The sequence below is a fragment of the Chanodichthys erythropterus genome, chromosome 23 (genome assembly GCF_024489055.1).
Source record: "Chanodichthys erythropterus isolate Z2021 chromosome 23, ASM2448905v1, whole genome shotgun sequence".
Lineage (NCBI taxonomy): Eukaryota > Metazoa > Chordata > Actinopteri > Cypriniformes > Xenocyprididae > Chanodichthys > Chanodichthys erythropterus.
In genome coordinates, this window is record NC_090243.1 from 19615371 (window position 1) to 19635756 (window position 20386).

The window sequence follows — 20386 nt, forward strand, 5'->3', positions numbered from 1 at the left end:
GGGTTCACAAATGGATCTGGTGGAGGGGTTAGAGACGGGTTCTGCCCTATCTCGACCCTCACCTGCCAGGTCTGCTGCCTCTTCTCTGGCCGCGGAAGCACGCGTAGCGGTTTCTTCCCCCAGAGTGGAGGCACCGGAGCTTCGCTTATCTGTCTCCGAGGAGATGGATGTAGCGTGCGCCGGTGCTGGAGATGAGGGCCCGCCACCCGCATCTCCAGCATATGAGGAGCTCTTTGAGGTATTGACTCGGGCAGTGGCTAAATTAAAAATCGAATGGCCAGAGGAAAGACCTGGGGCCGTATTCCCAAAACATTTTATCTTACTACTAAGAGTTCTCCTAAATAGCAGTAAAAGTTCTTAGCTAAGAGTTTTCTCTTAAAACCTGTTCACAAACCTGCTGAGACCAACTTGAAGTCTTAAACTAAGAGTAAGGGCGGGGTTGACCTCGTTGCTATGGAGTAAACACACAGTGATTGGCTGATGGGGGAGGAGTCAGTGATTTAATCACAGAAATATTGTAGAATGAGGTGTCATGTTTCCATATTAAAATAAAGGTTTAAAAATACAAATGTTGCCCTATTCAAAATAAAATGTTGCCATATTGTTGCCATAAAGGTTTTAAAATATAGGCTAAGTGTCACTAATTAAACTAGTATATACAGTTAATATATATATATATATATATATATATATGTGTGTGTGTGTGTATGTGTGTGTGTTTTTTTTTTTTACTCTATTCGATCATTTGTAAGTGTGAACTAATGAAAACCACTGGCACAGACAATCTTTATTTATTTGTTAAAGATTTTTTTTGCCGTCTCATCGTAGATTCAAATCTATAAATCAAAATGTATTGCATTTAGGAAGAAAAGGTTCAGCACCTAAGACTCTGTCGCTATTCCCTCAATGGTGTTCAGTGTCTTTGGGTGGATTAGGACTGTTTGTGATTTGGTCTTACCCACGTAGAAGGCAACGTTCTCAGGACCTTACACAACATTCCCTAAAAGTTCTCAAAAGGTGATGAAATTTCTGAACCTTTGCAGAACATTCGGGACGTTCCTAAAACGTCCTCTTTTGGTAATGAAAGTGCTGCAGTTCAAGGTTCCTTATATGACTTTAGGGGGACGTTCCATTTTGGTTATTTTATGGTCAAAAAAAGAACGTTACAAAGAGGACATTTGGGACATTAACAGAACGCTCCCACACGGTCCTCTGATGATAATTTAATAATGTTCCCGATATGAGTTTAGGGGAACTTTCCATTTTGGTTATTTTATGGTCATGCATGAATGTTACAAAGAGGACATTTGGGAAGTTATCAAAACCTATAGTAATAGTACCCTCAACATTCCCAGAACGTCCTGAATGTTCCCTGAAGGTCCACCAAATAACGTTCCCCAAACCTTAAAAGAACTCCACATCGTGACCGTCTCTGAACGTTCTGGGAACGTTACTAGGTGACAGGTTGTCCTGCTAAAAATTTTACGTTCCCAGAACATTCTCAGAACGTCCACTGGTATTAAGAACGTTGTCTAGTAACGTTCCCAGAACGTTCAGAGACGGTCACGATGTGGAGTTCTTTTAAGGTTTGGGGAATGCTATTTGGTGGATCTTCAGGGAACATTCAGGACATTCTGGGAATGTTTAGGGGACTATCACTATAGGACGATCTGATAACTTCCCAAACGTCCTCTTTGTAACGTTCTTGCGCGACCATAAAATAACCAAAATAGAACGTTCCCCTAAACTCATATCGGGAACGTTATTAGATGACCAACAGAAGACCATGTAGCAACGTTCAGTTTAATGTCCTAAATATCCTCATTGTAACGTTCTTATGTGACCATAAAATAAACCAAATTGGAACGTCCCCCTAAAATCATATAATGAACCTTGAACTGCAGCACTTTCATTACCAAAAGAGGACGTTTTATGTCCCAAATGTTCTGTAAAATTTCATAATTTTCGTCACTTTTAGACAAAGTTGCACAAGAACTTCGCCTTCTGTGTGTGTGTTTTATAGAAAATAATAAAGTTTGAAGTCACCGTTATAGAGGAGAGCGTTTGCTTTAGATGGGATCTTGATTTTTGCTGTTTAATCATTAGATTTTCTTTGGCTGCTTTAACTTTTCAAAACACGTTTGTTATAGCAAAAGATGCAGGAGAAAGTCTGATCAGATGAATTTGGTTGTTTAGTGCTGATGAGTCACTGGTCTTCTCCAGAGTCTAAACTATGAGTGTGTTAAATGTCAGTTTTGCATCAACTTTTTTTTCCTCTTTTATTATTATTTTTTTTTTAAATGCTTTATACAGAGTTTTGAGCAGTGTCTTTCAGACTCACACAGACATCATGAATCAGCATATGATCCTCAACAATGGTGACACTAAAAAAATCTTTTTTTGTGTGACTTTAGTAGCTTGTTTTGTGATGTTCAGAGTTAATCTGTTTATCTGAAAATTTTGTCACCATTGTTGAGGATCATACGCAGAATCTTGATGTCTGTGTGAATGTACATAAAGCTGTCTGAATAATTTCTGCATAAGGATAAAAACTTTCAAAGAAGGACAGGATCTTATGCATTATCATATGTATACATAAAAGAAAACACAATACTTGAAGATCATTGAATAAGGTCACTGTATGATGATCAAATCAACATCAATGACTAAGCATCCAAACCCAATTAATCATATTTATTTTCTCACTATTTTTTATTGTAACAAATGCTTTAGAAAAACACAGTTACAACAATTGGAGAAAAAATAAAGTCAAATTGTCAAGGGTCAGGAGCCCAACTAAAGCAAGCGCTTACCTCCGTAACGGTGATATCTATAAATTTTGATAAAACATCAACACCTCATTAAGAAGATTTGTATGAAAGAAACAAAGTCAGAGTGGTTTGTAATAAGTGAAGATGCAGATATCTAGAGAGATCTGGGGCCGTATTCACAAAACATCTTAAGGCTAAAAGTAGCTCCTAACTTGCCGATTTAGGAGAAACTCTTAAAAATAATGGGCGTGTCAGTCCTAATTTTAGGACTCCTAAATTTTTGCTCTAAGAGTATTTCACAAAGCATTTTAGCGCTAAAACTAGCTCCTAAACCTGTGAAACGTTAGGAGTAGTCAAGAGGACTCCTAAGTCACTAAGACAAAATCACAAACAGTCCTCATCCACCCAAAGACACTGAACACCATGAGACAATAGTGATAGAGCCTTGGGTGCTGAAGCTTTTCTTCATAAATGCAATAAAATGCAATGCAATAAAAAAAATTTGATTTATAGATTTGAATCTATGATGAGACGCCAAAAATTAATCTTTAACAAATAAATAAATATTGTCTGATTACCTGTGGCAGTGGTTTTCATGGGTTCACACTTACAAATAATTTAATAGAGTAAAAAAAAAAAAAAAAATATATATATATATATATATATATATATATATATATATATATATATATATATATATGTCTCGTCTGTGTATTTATTCCTCTTCTCATGCTGATTAGAAAGACCGTTTGAATGTGTTTCTCCCAAACATAGTATATAAAACATAATTTGTCGGTTGAATTCTGCATTCTTTTGAGATGCAGACATCCAAGAGGTGGACAATTAACTGTATAGTTTAATTAGTGACACTTACACCTACATTTTAAAACCTTTATGGCAACAATATGTCAACATTTTATTTTGACTGTGGGAACATTTTTATTAAAAAAAAACATTTATTTGAATATGACAACATTTGTATTTTAAAACCTTTATTTTAATATGAAAACATGACACCTCATTCTACAATATTTCTTTGATTAAATCGCTGACTCCTCCCCATCAGCCAATCACTGTGTGTTTACTCCATAGCAACGAGGTCAACCCCGCCCTTACTCTTAGCTTAAGACTTCAGTCTATTCCTTAGTAAAAGTTTGTCTCAGCAGCTTTGTGAATAGGTTTTAAGAGAAAACTCTTAGCTAAGAACTTTTACTGCTATTTAGGAGAACTCTTAGTGGTAAGATAAAATGTTTTGTGAATACAGCCCCTGATATTGTTTAATGTTGTTTGTGTTATCTGAGTTTTATGTGTCACCATTGTGCTGAAGGGTAGCTCCTGTGCTTCAGTCAGTGATGATCCAGAAACACTGATGTTCTGCTGCATGTTGCTTTATTTAAAGACAGTAACTGTGTAGTTACTGATGCAGTGATACAGCAGTTACATTAGCTCATGTGTGTGTTTTTGTCAGCTAATGACTTAATGCAAGAGATTTGCAATTTAAAGAAAAGGTTTCATAATATTAATCCAGGAAATACCTGTAAAGAGCTTTAAGTGAAAATAGTTTTTGTTTGAACAGCCACTTTTATTACTCAAGTTTTTGACAAGGGCAGCGGGGACGTTCTGAGAACATTTCCAAATAAAGTATGGTTCCCTAAACGTTCAGAGAATGTCTTGAATGTTCCCTGAAGGTCCACCAAATAACGCCCCCAAACCTTAAAACAACTCCACATTGTGACCGTCTGTGAACATAATGGGAACGTTACTCAACACCAGTGGGGACGTTCTGAGAATGTTCTGGGAATGTAAAATTTCTAGCGGGGTAGTGACTTAGGAGTCCTCTTGACTACTCCTAACGTTTCACAGATTTAGGAGCTAGTTTTAGCGCTAAAATGCTTTGTGAAATACTCTTAGAGCAAAAATTTAGGAGTCCTAAAATTAGGACTGACACGCCCATTATTTTTAAGAGTTTCTCCTAAATCGGCAAGTTAGGAGCTACTTTTAGCCTTAAGATGTTTTGTGAATACGGCCCCTGAAGCGCGAGTTAAAAGCAAATTAGATGAGCGATTTCTCCCTGCCCGAGCACAACCTCAGCCCCGGGGATTGCTGTTCTTTCCAGATCTCCACACCGAGGTGTCGAGATCGTGGCAGAGTCCGGCACATTTCCGTGTTCATAACCCAACAACATCTCTGTATAGTAACATCATGGGAGGGAAAGAACACGGTTATACGGCGATGCCTCAGGTCGAAGAGACGCTTGCGAGCTATCTCTCGCCTGAGTCAGCATCGTCGTTAAAATCCCCGACTTTGCCCACCAGACCCCTGCGTACAACATCAGCGTTGGTGGGCAGGGCTTACACCTCAGTGGGTCAGGCGGCAGCATGTCTCCATACTATGTCGGTCCTCCAGGCATACCAAGCTGACCTGCTGGGGGAAATAGATCAGAGTGGCGAGGCGTCTTTTGAATGCATTCAAGAATTGAGAAAGGCGACTGACTTAGCTCTCCGGGCCACAGAGAGGCATTTATGGCTGAACTTATCGGATATCAAAGAACGCGATAAGGCAGTGCTTCTTGATGCGCCAGTGTCTGTTCAGGGCCTCTTCGGCGACTCCGTAACATCGGTCGTCGAGAGGTTCCAGGAGGCAAAACGTCAGTCTGCAGCCTTTCAAAAGTTTTTCCCTTGCCGCTCTGCTGAGGCTGCTGAGCGGGAGCAGCCTCAGCCATCTACAAGCTCCTCATCTGCGCATAGAGCGCAGCAAAAACAAAGTGTTGCCACCCATGCTCCCCCGAAAAGATCTTGGGGACCGGGTAAGACAGCACAAGTGAAGCCTTCCCGGGGTAAAACAGATCTGCGGGCTGTTATTATTGCCAGGAAGGCTGCGAAAAAGTCCTGACACGAGGGGTCCAGGACTTCCGAGGGCAGCCCCCTCCGGAGAGGGTCCAGAAAAATTAAAATCCATAAAGTTGACCCGTCTTCGGTGCCCTCAGGGGGCCGTTCTGTCAACCCCGCCACCTCGTGTGTCTCGGGGCACGGAAGCCCCCCCGATCCTCTGAGGAGGGTCGGCCAGCACCTGATTCGACTGTTCCCTGCCGGTGCGCCGCTTCAGGGCGTCGAGCCAAGTGCTCAAAAAACACCAGAGACCAGTCACGAGAGACTGGTTCCCTTAGTAGAATATTTAGAAGAATGGAAAAGTCTTCCCAATATTTCTCAATGGGTGCTGCAAATGATAGAAAAGGGGTACAAAATACAATTCGGGTTTCGCCCGCCCCAGTTCAACGGGGTCCTCGCTAAAGTAGTGGACCCCCAGCAGTCTCTGGTCATGGAACAAGAAGTAGTGACACTTTTGCAAAAGGGGGCTATAGAGAGGGTTCCTCCCGCCAGCATACAGTCAGGGTTTTACAGCCGATACTTCATAGTTCCGAAGAAGGATGGAGGGTTGCGTCCTATTCTAGATTTACGCATGTTAAATCATTCAGTGCAAAGGCTCAAGTTCAAGATGCTAACACTCAAACAGATCACTACACAGATCCGGTCCGAGGACTGGTTTGTGACAATAGATCTGAAAGACGCGTACTTCCATGTATCAATCCATCCTTCGCATTGGAAGTTCCTCAGGTTTGCTTTCGGGGGCGAAGCTTACCAATACAGGGTTCTTCCGTTTGGCCTATCCCTTTCACCCCGCACCTTCACGAAGTGCGTGGATGCAGCGCTGGCTCCTCTGAGACTCCAGGGCATCCGCGTGCTGAATTATATCGACGATTGGTTGATTCTAGCTCAATCAGAGCAACAGGCAGTTCAACATCGAGATGTAGTTCTGTCCCATATGAAGAGGTTAGGGTTGAGACTCAATGCCAAGAAAAGTGTGCTTTTACCGGCTCAGACTACCAATTACCTAGGGGTAGTTTGGGATTCCACTTCGATGCAGGCACATTTGTCCCCTGCTCGGGTGAATTCCATTCTCTCAACCGTGAAAGGGGTGAAATTAGGCCAGTCACTTACTGTGAAGCAATTTCAGAGAATGTTGGGTCTGATGGCAGCTGCGTCCAACGTGATACCTTTTGGCCTGCTACACATGAGACCCCTACAGTGGTGGCTCAGAACCAGGGGGTTTTCTCCGAGGGGAAATCCTTTTCGCACAATCAAGGTCACGCAGCGATGCCTTCGTGCTTTGGCGGTGTGGAAGAAGCCCTGGTTTCTATCCCAAGGTCTGGTGCTAGGAGCTCCTTGTCGTCGCAAAATGCTAACGACGGATGCTTCTCTCACAGGCTGGGGAGCGATCATGAGTGGTCGCTCAGCTCAAGGTCTTTGGGAGGGCCATCATCAATCTCGGCATATAAATCAGCTGGAGATGGTGGCGGTTTTTCGAGCACTCAGATACTTCCTCCCAGACCTGAGGGGCCATCACGTGTTAGTTCAGTCAGACAACATGTCGGTGGTCTCTTATATCAACCGTCAGGGGGGTCTGAGGTCTCGCCAATTGTGCAAGTTAGCTCATCAGATCCTCCTGTGGTCCCAGGGCAAGCTTCTCTCTCTGAGAGCAGCTTATATCCCGGGACATCAAAACGTGGGAGCAGACATCCTGTCGAGGCAGGGGCCGAGGCCCGGGGAATGGAGGCTCCATCCCGAAGTGGTGGAGCTGATTTGGGAAAAGTTTGGTCGTGCACAAGTCGACCTATTTGCCTCGAAAGAGACGTCTCACTGCCCGTTGTGGTTTTCTCTGACCCATCCAGCCCCTCTGGGGTTGGATGCTATGGTACAGACGTGGCTGAGGCTGCGTCTGTACGCATTTCCCCCGATCGCTCTGCTCCCCGGAGTTCTGGAGAGGGTTCGCCGGGACGGGGTCCATCTAATATTGGTAGCCCCGTTCTGGCCGGCCCGAGTATGGTTCACGGATCTAGTATCCCTCTTAGAAGATTCCCCCATGGAGATTCCTGTCAGACAAGACCTCTTGTCTCAGTTGGGTGGTGCAATAGTTCACCCACGCCCGGAAATATGGAAACTGTGGGCTTGGCCCCTGAGGGGGCAGAGCTCGTAGAATCTGGTCTCTCAACTGAGGTTGTAGAGACCATTCTCCACTCCAGAGCTCTGACCACGAGAAAACTGTACGCGTATAAGTGGAAACTGTTTGCTACTTGGTGTAGCCACTTTCAGGTGGATCCGTTCCACTCTTCTATCAGTCAAGTACTGCAATTTCTCCAAGAGAAGTTCTCGGAGGGTTTAACTCCTTCTACATTGAAGGTTTATATTGCCGCTATTTCCGCTTATCACGCAAAAATAGAAGGTCTTTCGGTTGGTAAAAACCCTTTAGTTGTACGTTTTCTCCGTGGTACTCAGAGGCTGAGGCCTGTTGTACGCACAAAAATGCCTTCCTGGGACTTAGCCATTGTGTTGGAAGGGTTAGCTGCGGCTCCCTTTGAACCTCTAGAGGAAGCATCTGAGAAGTTCCTTACTCTCAAAACCTTATTTCTTCTGGCCATACCATCCCTCAAAAGAATCGGGGACTTACAAGCGCTATTGGTTGCTCCTTCATGTTTGGACTTTGCACCTGGAATGGTCAAAGCTTTTTTACATCCTAGACCTGGATATGTTCCTAAGGTCCCTACTAATGTTCCAGGGCCTATTGTGCTGCAGGCCTTCTGTCCTCCACCTTTTACGAATCCGGATCAGGAAAAACTAAATCTGCTCTGCCCGGTGAGGGCTTTAGACGCGTATGTCCACAGAGCTGCCCTGTGGCGAAAGACTGAACAACTGTTTGTGTGTTACGGTTCTCCTAATAAGGGAGGTCCTGCGTCTAAGCAGAGAATGAGTAAGTGGGTGGTCGAGGCCATCTCTCTTGCTTACAAATCGGCCGGACAGCCCCCTCCTTTAGCGGTCTGGGCACATTCTACCAGGGGTATGGCTGCCTCAAAGGCTTTAATGTCGAGGGTTCCCCTCCAAGACATATGTGATGCTGCTGGGTGGTCTTCTCAGCTTACTTTTGTTAGGTTTTATAACCTTGATTTGGGCTCCACTCCAGGGTCCTCAGTCCTGTCGTCCTGAAATAATAACACAACAGGCATTTGGTCTTATGGCCTAGTTGGAATAACGTTCCCAAAGCGACTACGCAGCGTTGATGTTCCCATGAAAGGGAACGTCTCGGGTTACGTCTGTAACCCTGGTTCCCTGAATAAGGGAACGAGACGCTGCGTAGCTTAGCCATACTCCCTGCACGCCTGTGAGCGTCTGCTTCATCCATATCAGAAGCTGGCGTTCTTTGTTCTCAGGGGTGCTTTATAGTTTCCTGGTCCGTGACGTTACCCGCTCTGACGTCCCGCTACACTATTGGTTTGATTTCACGAGTGCTTCAAGACATAATCACGCAGAGGCGTTCCCAAAGCGACTACGCAGCGTCTCGTTCCCTTATTCAGGGAACCAGGGTTACAGATGTAACCCAAGACGTTTTTACTATTACAGCTGTCTAAATGAACGAATGGTGAAAAGTGTTGATTATTGTCTTATATTTAGATCTGTTCATCACAGGGAAGGTTGCAGTGATGAGAAACTGAGCAGATGACAGACAGTCTGTTGATGGTGTGAATGCAGTGATCTCGTCATTACAACTAAATTTCTGCACTCCAGAAATGCTTTCACCATAACTAACAATGCAAACACGATGTAAATACAGTCAGAGATTGATTGTGTAGTGTAAGAGCGTCACTGATTATAACAGGAGTTTTGGGAAGTGTCCAGATAAACTCTCGCTGTGTGATCGACAGCTTCAGTTCCTCAGATCTTTACTGTATAACTAAGATTAGGAAGAAAAAATAATAAAAGAACATGATCAAAAAATTTAAAATATTGAGTGAGTGGAAATGAGGATAAATAAAGCATAAATGATCTAAAAATGATGATAACGATGATTAATCAAAAGAATTTCTAATTATCTGAAGAAATACTGATGAAGCTCAACAAAGCTGATATTAAGATCATATTTGTGTTTCTGCACTGTTGAGTGTGTGTGAAAGTGTGTGAAAGTGTGTGAGCAGCTGCAGTATCAGTTCAGTCACTGTGACTCTGACTGACGGAGGTTTTTGTACGACTCTTTATCACTGTGTGAACACATATTTACTGTTGATGTAGTGATAACTCTGACAGTAATAATGTCCAGCATCTTCAGTCTGGACTCCACTGATGGTCAGAGTGAAATCACTGTTAGATCCACTGCCACTGAATCTAGATGGAGTTCCTGACTGGAGGCTGCTTGTATAATAAATCAGGAGTTTAGGAGCTTCTCCAGGTTTCTGTAAGTACCAGGACACACAGGGTGTACCGCAGGTTGAAGCAGTACTGAGTTTACAGCTCATCTCAACAGTTTCTCCTGATGCAGCAGTTTTCACAGGAGTCTGAGTCACTGTGATCTGAGCTCTACAGCCTGAAAAATAAATCATTTATTAGTCCATAAAATATATATATTGTTCAGTATATTTTTAAGCTGTGTTAAAATTATACAATAATGTATCAATAATCAATAAATGATTTATTTCACCTTGTAGTATAAAGCAGTATAAGAGCGTCCAGATGATGATGAAGGTCATGTTGATGAAGATTGTTGTGTGTGTCAGTGATGAAGTGTTAAACTCACAGCACTATAAACACTCTCAGAGCACTGAAGCATCTGATCAATATGCAAATGAACTCATTCTGTATTTAAATGAGGCTCTAAATGAAGGTTCAGGAGGAGCTCGTTCATCTCATCCTGTCAATCACAACATCAAATATAAGTGTGAACTTTAAAATCTTAGCTGAATATTAAAAAATAATGATGTGCATTGATAAATCATGTATAATAAATATTGCAACATTCCATAAAAACAATAATTGTCCATTTTGATTTCTCAGTGACTTTAAACACAGAGAGGTGAATGATGTATTTTCTCTTGTGTGGACGTCAACACACTTAACGCCTCTTAGTTTATCAGTATTTTCCATGAGATTTCTTTGATCCCACATGGAAGTCTCTTTGTCTGATTATTTGTCTGAAATCTTAGACTGATTTTTACCATCAATCACAACAGTCGCTGGTAAAATGTACAATACAAACAAGTCAGCGCTGATGTGACTCTAGGACGTTCGTTAAAATAAACTGAATCCATTTTTCTCTGACATCAGGACCCTTCAGCAGCTTATGCAAAGATGATGTTTTTCCACAGACAGGAACAGCACAACATGTGTGTGGCATCACAATCTTGTTATTATCACAATCTTATCATAAACATCTCGGCCTACTTTAGATCCACTCGCTGCTGATCGACTGAACACCAGTGGGCGGGGCCAATGATGTGATGATGTAAAAGTCGTATGCAAATGATTGTGCCCATGTGACGTCACACGCACCTCTGTTCCAAATGAAGCATTTTTACAGCTTGATTATATAAATGATTTTTATTGACGATGAGGACGTTTTAAGTTATGGAACTTGCAGGATGTAATAATGATACAAAGACCTCTTATATGCCAAAAGACCAAGAATAATTTCTAATGTCATGACCCCTTAAAACAGCGAGTGTAAAATATCATATTCTTCTGTGATGTATCCGCAATTAACCACTAGTGAAAATGGCTTCCAGCGCTGTGTCAGATGTTACTGAGCTGAGACAAAATGCAGAAGTGATCCTGCAGAGAGTTGGTATCAAGATGACTGCTTCTGTTTTGAGCTCTGCAGTATTTTCACTGTTTTTGTTTGTCCTGTTTTGTCCTCCTTTACTGCAGAACAACCCATTATGCCTACATAAAATGACAGAAACCATCTTTGGAAAAAATTATTTGAAGTGTAATTTCATTGTTTAGTTTGTCTCACGTCTCATTTGATTACATGGAGAGGGCGGGGTTTATGATCTATACTGCATCCATCCATCGAGATGCTTTGGCTTCACTTTTCAGGACTTGTGCTGCACATTTGGGTGGAGTAATGTAGGGAATAGTGAAGGGTTCAAACAGAGAAGAGGTTCTTCTCTTGAAGGGATATTTAACCTAAAAATCTCTTATTCTCCTTCATATGCATGATCAAAACCTGTATGATTTTCATTTCTACTGCATAATTTTGAAAAATGTCTTAATTTTTGTTTGAATGCATGCATTGTGAATACATGGTGCACATGGGACCAATGACCAACAGGGGGCAGCAAAAACATCCATCAAGAACAGAGAAGATAGAAGTTTGTAAATGTAAAACAAAGCCAAAGGCTGAGCTCTAAATATTTTAGTGGTTAGAATTTGCTTTATGTGAATGAATGAGTGCAAATATGATTTTCATGATGACAGATGACTGGAAAAGTCATGGAAATTCATTGATCAAAAGATGTGGAGAACCTACTGAATACTACGAAGTATAAACCTGAAAGTAATCTTTGCAAACGATAGTATGTGACGTTGTTGTTTTCACATGACCTCATCTGAAATGTTTAAATTAAGCCATAAAAGAAATTGTGGATTTAATTACTTCAAGATCATTTGATTAGATTGTTCACTTTCTCAATCTGTTTTCCTGATGTGTGGTACAGGCTTTTTACTGAACATGAACAGATTATGTTCAGTCATTTTGTTCATTTTGTTTATTTGAATAGAGTTCAATTCAATATTTCTTTTTCCTATAGTCAAAATCTCTGAACACATTCACATACCCAATCTTTGTCATATGCTAAATGTGGCCAAAGATAAATGATTAGAAACAGAAATGAGTCCATCAGGTCCATTTTGTCTGGTTTCAGATGTGTTTGGTCTGCTGACTTGACTTGATGAAAGTTTATGAGAGAGAAAACGTTTGTAGAAGAATGTTTAGATCTGTGTGTTTGAAAACCTTCTGCTGTTGAGTGTGTGTGAAAGTGTGTGAAAGTGTGTGAGCAGCTGCAGTATCAGTTCAGTCACTGTGACTCTGACTGACGGAGGTTTTTGTACGACTCTTTATCACTGTGTGAACACACAACTACTTGGACAGTGTACACTCTGACAGTAATAATGTCCAGCATCTTCAGTCTGGACTCCACTGATGGTCAGAGTGAAATCACTGTTAGATCCACTGCCACTGAATCTAGATGGAGTTCCTGACTGGAGGGTGTTTGTTCCATAAATCCAGAGTTTAGGAGCTTCTCCAGGTTTCTGTAAGTACCAGCTGAAAAAGTATGTTCCGGAATAACTGGCCACATCTGTGCTGGTTTTACAGTTGATGTTCACAGTTTGTCCTGGTTGAGCTGCTGTCATTGAGGGACTCTGAGTGACGGTGATCTGTCCTCTACACTCTGAAACACACAACAAGAAGAAAATCAACTCAAAACTTTGACAATATACTTGAAGAAATGAATTGATATCAAACTTGTGCTCCACAAACCTTGAGCAAACGCTGTGAGAGTCCAGATGAAGATGATGATGAAGGTCATGTTGATGAAGATTGTTGTGTGTGTCAGTGATGAAGTGTTAAACTCACAGCACTATAAACACTCTCAGAGCACTGAAGCATCTGATCAATATGCAAACACACTCCAGATCATTTACCTGAAGACAGCAGAAACACTGTTTTGTCATTAAGTATCTTTGCTAATAAATTTCTATTGATCATTTTCAGAAACAGACACTCCTGATTTACTTCATGTTATTTTGGGTGGATCTTCTCCCTCTAAACACTGTTTTAATGATCAGTTTCATTCAGACTTTGATGCTGAGAGCATTTAATACCTGTGCTGCAGATTTGATATCATCATGATACTGTAGAACAGGTCAAAGGTCATCCGATAGAGAATGACCATCTCAATCTGGCTGAAGATTTCATTATAAAGCAGTTTTTCTTTAAAAGATGAATATTTAGTGTGTGTTTTCAGCTCAATCATGTTGATGTTGAGAAGAGCTGCTGTTGAGTCTCATATCAGTGTGTGTGAGTGTCGTTCGTCTCTTTCTCTGCTGGAGTTTGTGTTCATTTGAGTGTGACGGAGGTTTTTGTACGACGCTTTCACTAGAATGAAGCACTGTGGTACACTTTCGGTGGAGGAACTGAACTGGTGATCAGAAGTAAGTCTTTCTTAAATTATCTAAAAATGTATGATATTTTAATTAATTAGTTTTATTTTGTTTTTCGATTATTTCAGAAAACATTTGTTAAAAATATTATTCATTTATTAGAAAAAAAATGTTTTTTGAAAAGTTTCCTTAATAATTGCAATATTGAATTATTATATAATTTATGTCATTTTTCATTTTATATGAATTAATGGTATAAGGGTTATAATTAAGTGTTTTTTTAAAGTCATGCCATCCAAGTTTAATAATTGTGTAAGCGTCATTATCAGACAAAGACAAATTTAGTTAATGAGCATTTTAAAAATCAATTGTTTAAACTATTAAGTTTAATGATGATTATGATAGTGTTTTAACAGAATATTTAAAAAATGTATAATTGAAACTGCTGAAAATTATGATTGATTGTATCAAAATATGAAGAATTTTAAAAATATATATAATACTAAAATTATGTAAATTAGTTTCTTCAAATCTTATGAAGAAATCACAATATATTAATCATTTTTCATGTGGACAATTAATTATTTTTTCATTAATTTCATTATTTATTTAAATTTTATAATTTTTCTAAATATAATATTTAATTTTACATAAATAATTTAAAATCTTATTATTGCTAACATTTCATTCATTTCATGTATTCACTGTACTTTAAAATCTATTCAGTTATTTCTGATACAATAATTTTGTAATTCTTGGTAAATTAGCAATTAAGAGTTTTTTAAATGCATTAAACAAACGTTTATAAGTATATATTAAACAAACGTATTATATGGACAAAATATAATTTTGTTGGGGTCATCAGACAAAAAGAAACTTAGTTGAAGAGCATTTTGAAAATTTGTCATTTAAACTATTTAAATATCAAATTTGAATCTGATGTGTGTGTGTGTTTGTGCAGCTGGTCCCGCAGTGAAGCCCTCCGTGTCTCTGCTGCCGCCCTCTTCTCTGCAGATCTCTGGAGACTCAGCCGCACTGCTCTGCCTGCTCAGCTCTTACTCTCCACAGGGGGCGACGGTGAGCTGGACGCTGGACGGGTCAGAGGTCACCGAGGGGGTTCAGACCAGCGCAGAGAGCGAGCGGGACGGACGCTACAGCCGCAGCAGCGTCCTGAGCCTCAGCAAAGCACGCTGGGAAGGCGCGGATCGCTTCGTCTGCAGAGTAAGACATGACGGAGCTGATCACGAGGCCTCGTTCCTCAAGAGCTCCCAGTGCTGATGTTTCTCCGGTCCAGACGAGCCGTATCTGAGCGTCCGGCAGGATTCGCAGCAGTCACGTGATTTACAGCTCAATACTGAAGCAGTCTTTCAATGTGCTGCCATTGCTGTTCATTCAATAAAGCTTCTGAACGCGTTACATTTGTGTCGGACTGCATCATTGATCAGTGTGTCGTTCATTCAAAGTCCTGCACTAAAGTTTCAGCTGCTTTTGATTGATTGTAATAGTTGAGAACAGCTGCATTTAGCAGGAAATGTCAAATGAAGCTCTTGGGGTTTGAACATGGTCACTGGAGACGGAGCTGCTCTATTCTGAGAGGATCACAATCACTAAACCTGCCAATGCAAATGTGATTTTCACCTCAAACTCACAGTTTCACTCTTTGATTGGTTCAACGCTCTCAACTGGAACACTTTCACTTCTGCTCATGAGAAATGAGTTATGAGTAATACATTTAGAAACAGCTTTAGATGAAGGAGCTGCTTGAAAAACATCTGCATGTTACTGATACACCATGACTATAGTGTAGATTAATGTACAAAAACAAAACAACATATGAATCTACATATCAATTTACACACTCTGTTTTCTCTGAATCTGAGCATATTTGAGTCAAACCCGTCTGTCACAGGACAGATCACAGTCTAATAGAGCTGATTTCAGTCATAAGTCAGTTTTGAGCACATGTGTAGTTCCTGTGTTTGTCCTCTGTGTGTCAGTAGTGTGTGAAAGTGTGTGAAAGTGTGTGAGCAGCTGCAGTATCAGTTCAGTCACTGTGACTCTGACTGATGGAGGTTTTTGTACGACTCTTTATCACTGTGTGAACACTGCTTTACTGTTGATCCAGTGATAACTCTGACAGTAATAATGTCCAGCATCTTCAGTCTGGACTCCACTGATGGTCAGAGTGAAATCACTGTTAGATCCACTGCCACTGAATCTAGATGGAGTTCCTGACTGGAGGCTGCTTACAAGACGAATCAGGAGTTTAGGAGCTTCTCCAGGTTTCTGTAAGTACCAGGACACACAGGCTGGGCTACAGCTTGTAGTAGCTCTACTGAGTTTACAGCTCATCTCAACATTTTCTCCTGGTTTAACAGTTTTCACTGCAGGAGTCTGAGTCACTGTGATCTGAGCTCTACAGCCTGAAAAACAAATCATTTATTAGTCCATAAAGTATATATTATTTGACTTATTTTAAAGATATGTTAAAATTATATAATTTAACTTGTTCCAAATACATGCTGTTCACCTTGTAGTATAAAGCAGTATAAGAGCGTCCAGATGACGATGAAGGTCATGTTGATGAAGATTGTTGTGTGTGTCAGTGATGAAGTGTTAAACTCACAGCACTATAAACACTCTCAGAGCACTGAAGCATCTGATCAATATGCAAACACACTCCAGATCATTTACCTGAAGACAGTCACTCATTAACAGACACAAAATACAATTACTGAACTGAACATCAAGTAAAAATCAGTCTTTTTCATGTCATTCAATTTTCTAATAGACAAACTGTTAACAAAAATCATTCAGTTTATTTCTGAATCATCAAGACCAACTTCAGTATATTAATCTGAATATCTGCTGTGAGATATTTAGAAACCAAACTGGATGTTGGCAGTAAGTAAATCATCACATATTAATATTTTTAATACAACAGCTGACTGTTAAATACTTTGTAGCACTTTATAGAAAGGATGCGCTTTTTAGCATATTTTTAATATTATTTTGTGCAGTTAGTTCACATTGAATGATTGTAAAGATGGTTTATAGTCATTGGATCTTTGTTTTCCTCACAGATAATTCAGTTATAAATGGTTAAACTCAATATTTCCAAACTCTTGACTGTATTTTCTCTTAATAAAGCGTCTCTGACTGAGGAGTGAAAAGGTTTATATTTGTGGAAATGAAGTTTAAAGTTCTAGTGGACGAGACACACAATGTTTCCTTCATGATTTCTTTGTCCATCTTAAATTGTAGTGAATTCCTGCAGTTCTTGTGTTTCTTCACATCTGATCTTTGACTCTTTTAACCAAAGCGAGTTTCATTGAAGTTGATCATGAAAATGACTTTCATCGCTTTGTAAAAATTCTTCTCTAAAAACATTCAGATCAACTTATTGAAAGTTTAATGCTGATAAAGTGAATCAAGTACAAACATTATAGAGAAATAATAGTACTTCTGTTTCTAATTTGTTGTTTCGTTTGGCCTCTTATTTGTCTTTTTCACTCTAAAAATTATGCGTTTCTTTTAAGATTCAGAACTTTTTTTGGTTAAAATTGATCCCAAATCAATTACTGAGCAAGTACATAACCAATCAGTGTTGAAAACTATTCTTACATTAGCTCGATTCACAACGGTAAGATTGTAATAATGTTTTGTGATTTGAGGTTCGGGTCAGTTTCTGTGGGAAATTGGAGTTTGCGTCATTACGTCACGTCTGCATTCATAAAGAAGGTTGGTAGTGCGATTTATTGTAAAACTTTTCCTCAGTCGTTCAGAACAAAAGTGGCAGACATGTTACGTACTTGTTCAGATGACATTTTCCACTGAAACTTCTTATTTTGAACAAACTTCCAAGACGTGAATCTGTAATTGTGAAGTAAGTGAAGATCCACACTGGTGCGGTGACTGACAGCCACACAAACACCTCAAAACATTAGATTCGTCCACGCTGAGGAGCCGTGCCGACGCACAACCCATGTGAGGAAGATCATTCCACAAATAACTGCAATTGCAGGTTTCAAACAGAGATGGAGACAAAGAGACAAACTTACAGACTGCAGCTTTAATAATTAATCAGCATATTTACCAGAATGTGAAATGAATTCTGAACATTTTCTCTTTTCATGTGTAGGAGTTTGTGAGCATTAATGTGTTAAAGGAATAATGATGTGATTTTCTTCTTCATGTTGTTTCTCTCGCTGTTGGAGAATTTCTCCTAGTTTTCTCTTGAATCCTAATGGAAAGCCACTGGTAACTGATTTCTCTGTGCTTCTCTCAGGCGTCACTCCTCCTAAAGTGAGCGTCCTGCCGCCCTCCAGCGCAGAGATCTCCTCTCTGAACACAGCGACACTGGTGTGTGTGGCCAACAAGGGCTTCCCGTCAGACTGGAGCCTGAGCTGAAGGTGGACGGGAGCAGCAGGTCTCAGGAGAGCAGCGCTGGGCTCCTGGAGAAGGACGGTCTGTACAGCTGGAGCAGCAGCCTGACTCTCTCTGAGGAGGAGTGGATGAAGAGCGTCTCGGTGAGCTGTGAGGCCACACGGAGCGGCCAGTCTGCGTCCACTGGAGACACTGTGAGGAGACAGCAGTGTTCAGAGTAGATCTGCTGACTATATGTGTGCTTTTACAGTCTTGATTTTATTACAATTCAGTCAATAAAACATAATTGTAACATTATGTCCTTTTTTGTGTCATTTTTGTTTCATGTCTTTCATTGGATCAGGGCTTTAGCTCATATTTTATAACTAAACTTCACTCAATGGAGCATGAAAACACCTGCAGATACATGATGAAACGAGATCTGCTCAATTCTCAGAGGAACACAATCACAAATGTGACGCAAATGAGTTTAACTCCACTCAGTTTCACTGTTTGACTTGATATTCTGAGCCATATATATATGAAATAAAATAAAATTATATGATGTCAAGAGGATTGGAGGCAATAATTAAATTAATAAGGGAAAAAAGGAGTTGATTTCCTGCCTTCAGAGACTGACTATAGCGTGAACCAATAACATTTCAGTGCGGCTGTGAAGGATCATTTCATTGGTTGATCTTCAGAACGAACATGCAGCCTCTTCATTGGGACAGAGCCATCAAATATGCTTGTTTCTTTCCTGAATGATTCAGTGTTTTGAACAAATCAGTTGATTAATGATTCATTGATTCACTCATAAAGTCAGTCTCTTGTCTCCATCTACTGGCGTAACGATGTAACTTGCAGAAAGAGTCTGTAAATCACCAGCACTAATGCTGCAGGTAAACACATCTGTCGTGTCCATGATGGAGGATCTGTTTCTGTCACAAGACTCGACTATGAACATCAGGACTTCTGAAGTTAATTAAAATGGACATAAAGGTGGAGATGGAGTGATGGAGGGACGCAGGAAGAATATTCTCACTGGAGTGACGTAAGCTGCTGTTTATATATGCTGCTCTTGTGTTATGATTGACAGCTGAAGATGAATGAACATACATGCTTCTGTTTACAACTACATTTGCTGAAGTTTGTGATTGTGTTCAGTTTACAGTGATCTAAAGAAACCTTTCTGAGAGAATCTCTTTATGATTTAGTGTCTGTTGTTGAGTGTGTGTGAAAGTGTGTGAAAGTGTGTGAGCAGCTGCAGTATCAGTTCAGTCACTGTGACTCTGACTGACGGAGGTTTTTGTACGACTCTTTATCACTGTGTGAACACATCTTTACTGTTGATTTCATGGTAACTCTGACAGTAATAATGTCCAGCATCTTCAGTCTGGACTCCACTGATGGTCAGAGTGAAATCACTGTTAGATCCACTGCCACTGAATCTAGATGGAGTTCCTGACTGGAGGGTGCTTGCTAAATAAATCAGGAGTTTAGGAGCTTCTCCAGGTTTCTGTAAGTACCAGCTGAAACAGTATATCCCCAAAAGACTGTACACATTTCTGCTGGTTTTACAGTTGATGTTCACAGTTTGTCCTGGTTGAGCTGCTGTCATTGAGGGACTCTGAGTGACGGTGATCTGTCCTCTACACTCTGAAACACACAACAAGAAGAAAATCAACTCAAAACTTTGACAATATACTTGAAGAAATGAATTGATATCAAACTTGTGCTCCACAAACCTTGAGCAAACGCTGTGAGAGTCCAGATGAAGATGATGATGAAGGTCATGTTGATGAAGATTGTTGTGTGTGTCAGTGATGAAGTGTTAAACTCACAGCACTATAAACACTCTCAGAGCACTGAAGCATCTGATCAATATGCAAACACACTCCAGATCATTTACCTGAAGACAGCAGAAACACTGTTTTGTCATTAAGTATCTTTGCTAATAAATTTCTATTGATCATTTTCAGAAACAGACACTCCTGATTGACTTCATGTTATTTTGGGTGGATCTTCTCCCTCTAAACACTGTTTTAATGATCAGTTTCATTCAGACTTTGATGCTGAGAGCATTTAATACCTGTGCTGCAGATTTGATATCATCATGATACTGTAGAACAGGTCAAAGGTCATCCAATAGAGAATGACCATCTAAATCTGGCTAAAGATTTCATTATAAAGCAGGTAATTATAATTAGCAGAGTTTAAATCACATGTGTTTGTAAATTTGATAAATGTAGTTTTTGACTAATT

At 40.2% G+C, this 20386-nt stretch overlaps 1 protein-coding gene, 1 pseudogene and 2 gene segments (V, D, J or C); 2 read left to right on the forward strand and 2 right to left on the reverse strand.

The window, feature by feature from the left end:
• The first annotated feature begins 5003 nt into the window (after window positions 1-5003).
• LOC137013718 (uncharacterized) lies at window positions 5004-7805 on the forward strand. The gene is made up of 2 exons (XM_067377670.1): window positions 5004-5577; window positions 5758-7805. Exons 1-2 carry the CDS (start codon window positions 5004-5006, stop codon window positions 7803-7805), a joined length of 2622 nt encoding a protein of 873 aa, XP_067233771.1.
• Window positions 7806-12712: 4907 nt separating this feature from the next.
• LOC137013719 (Ig kappa chain V region 3547-like) lies at window positions 12713-13182 on the reverse strand. The segment is given in 2 exon segments: window positions 12713-13044; window positions 13134-13182. Coding segments are annotated over 2 exon segments (381 nt in total).
• A 2522-nt stretch (window positions 13183-15704) lies between these two features.
• On the reverse strand, window positions 15705-16485 carry LOC137013508 (Ig kappa chain V region S211-like). The segment is given in 2 exon segments: window positions 15705-16179; window positions 16287-16485. Coding segments are annotated over 2 exon segments (381 nt in total).
• LOC137013720 (Ig lambda chain C region-like) lies at window positions 16334-18364 on the forward strand (annotated as a pseudogene).
• Window positions 18365-20386: the final 2022 nt, after the last annotated feature.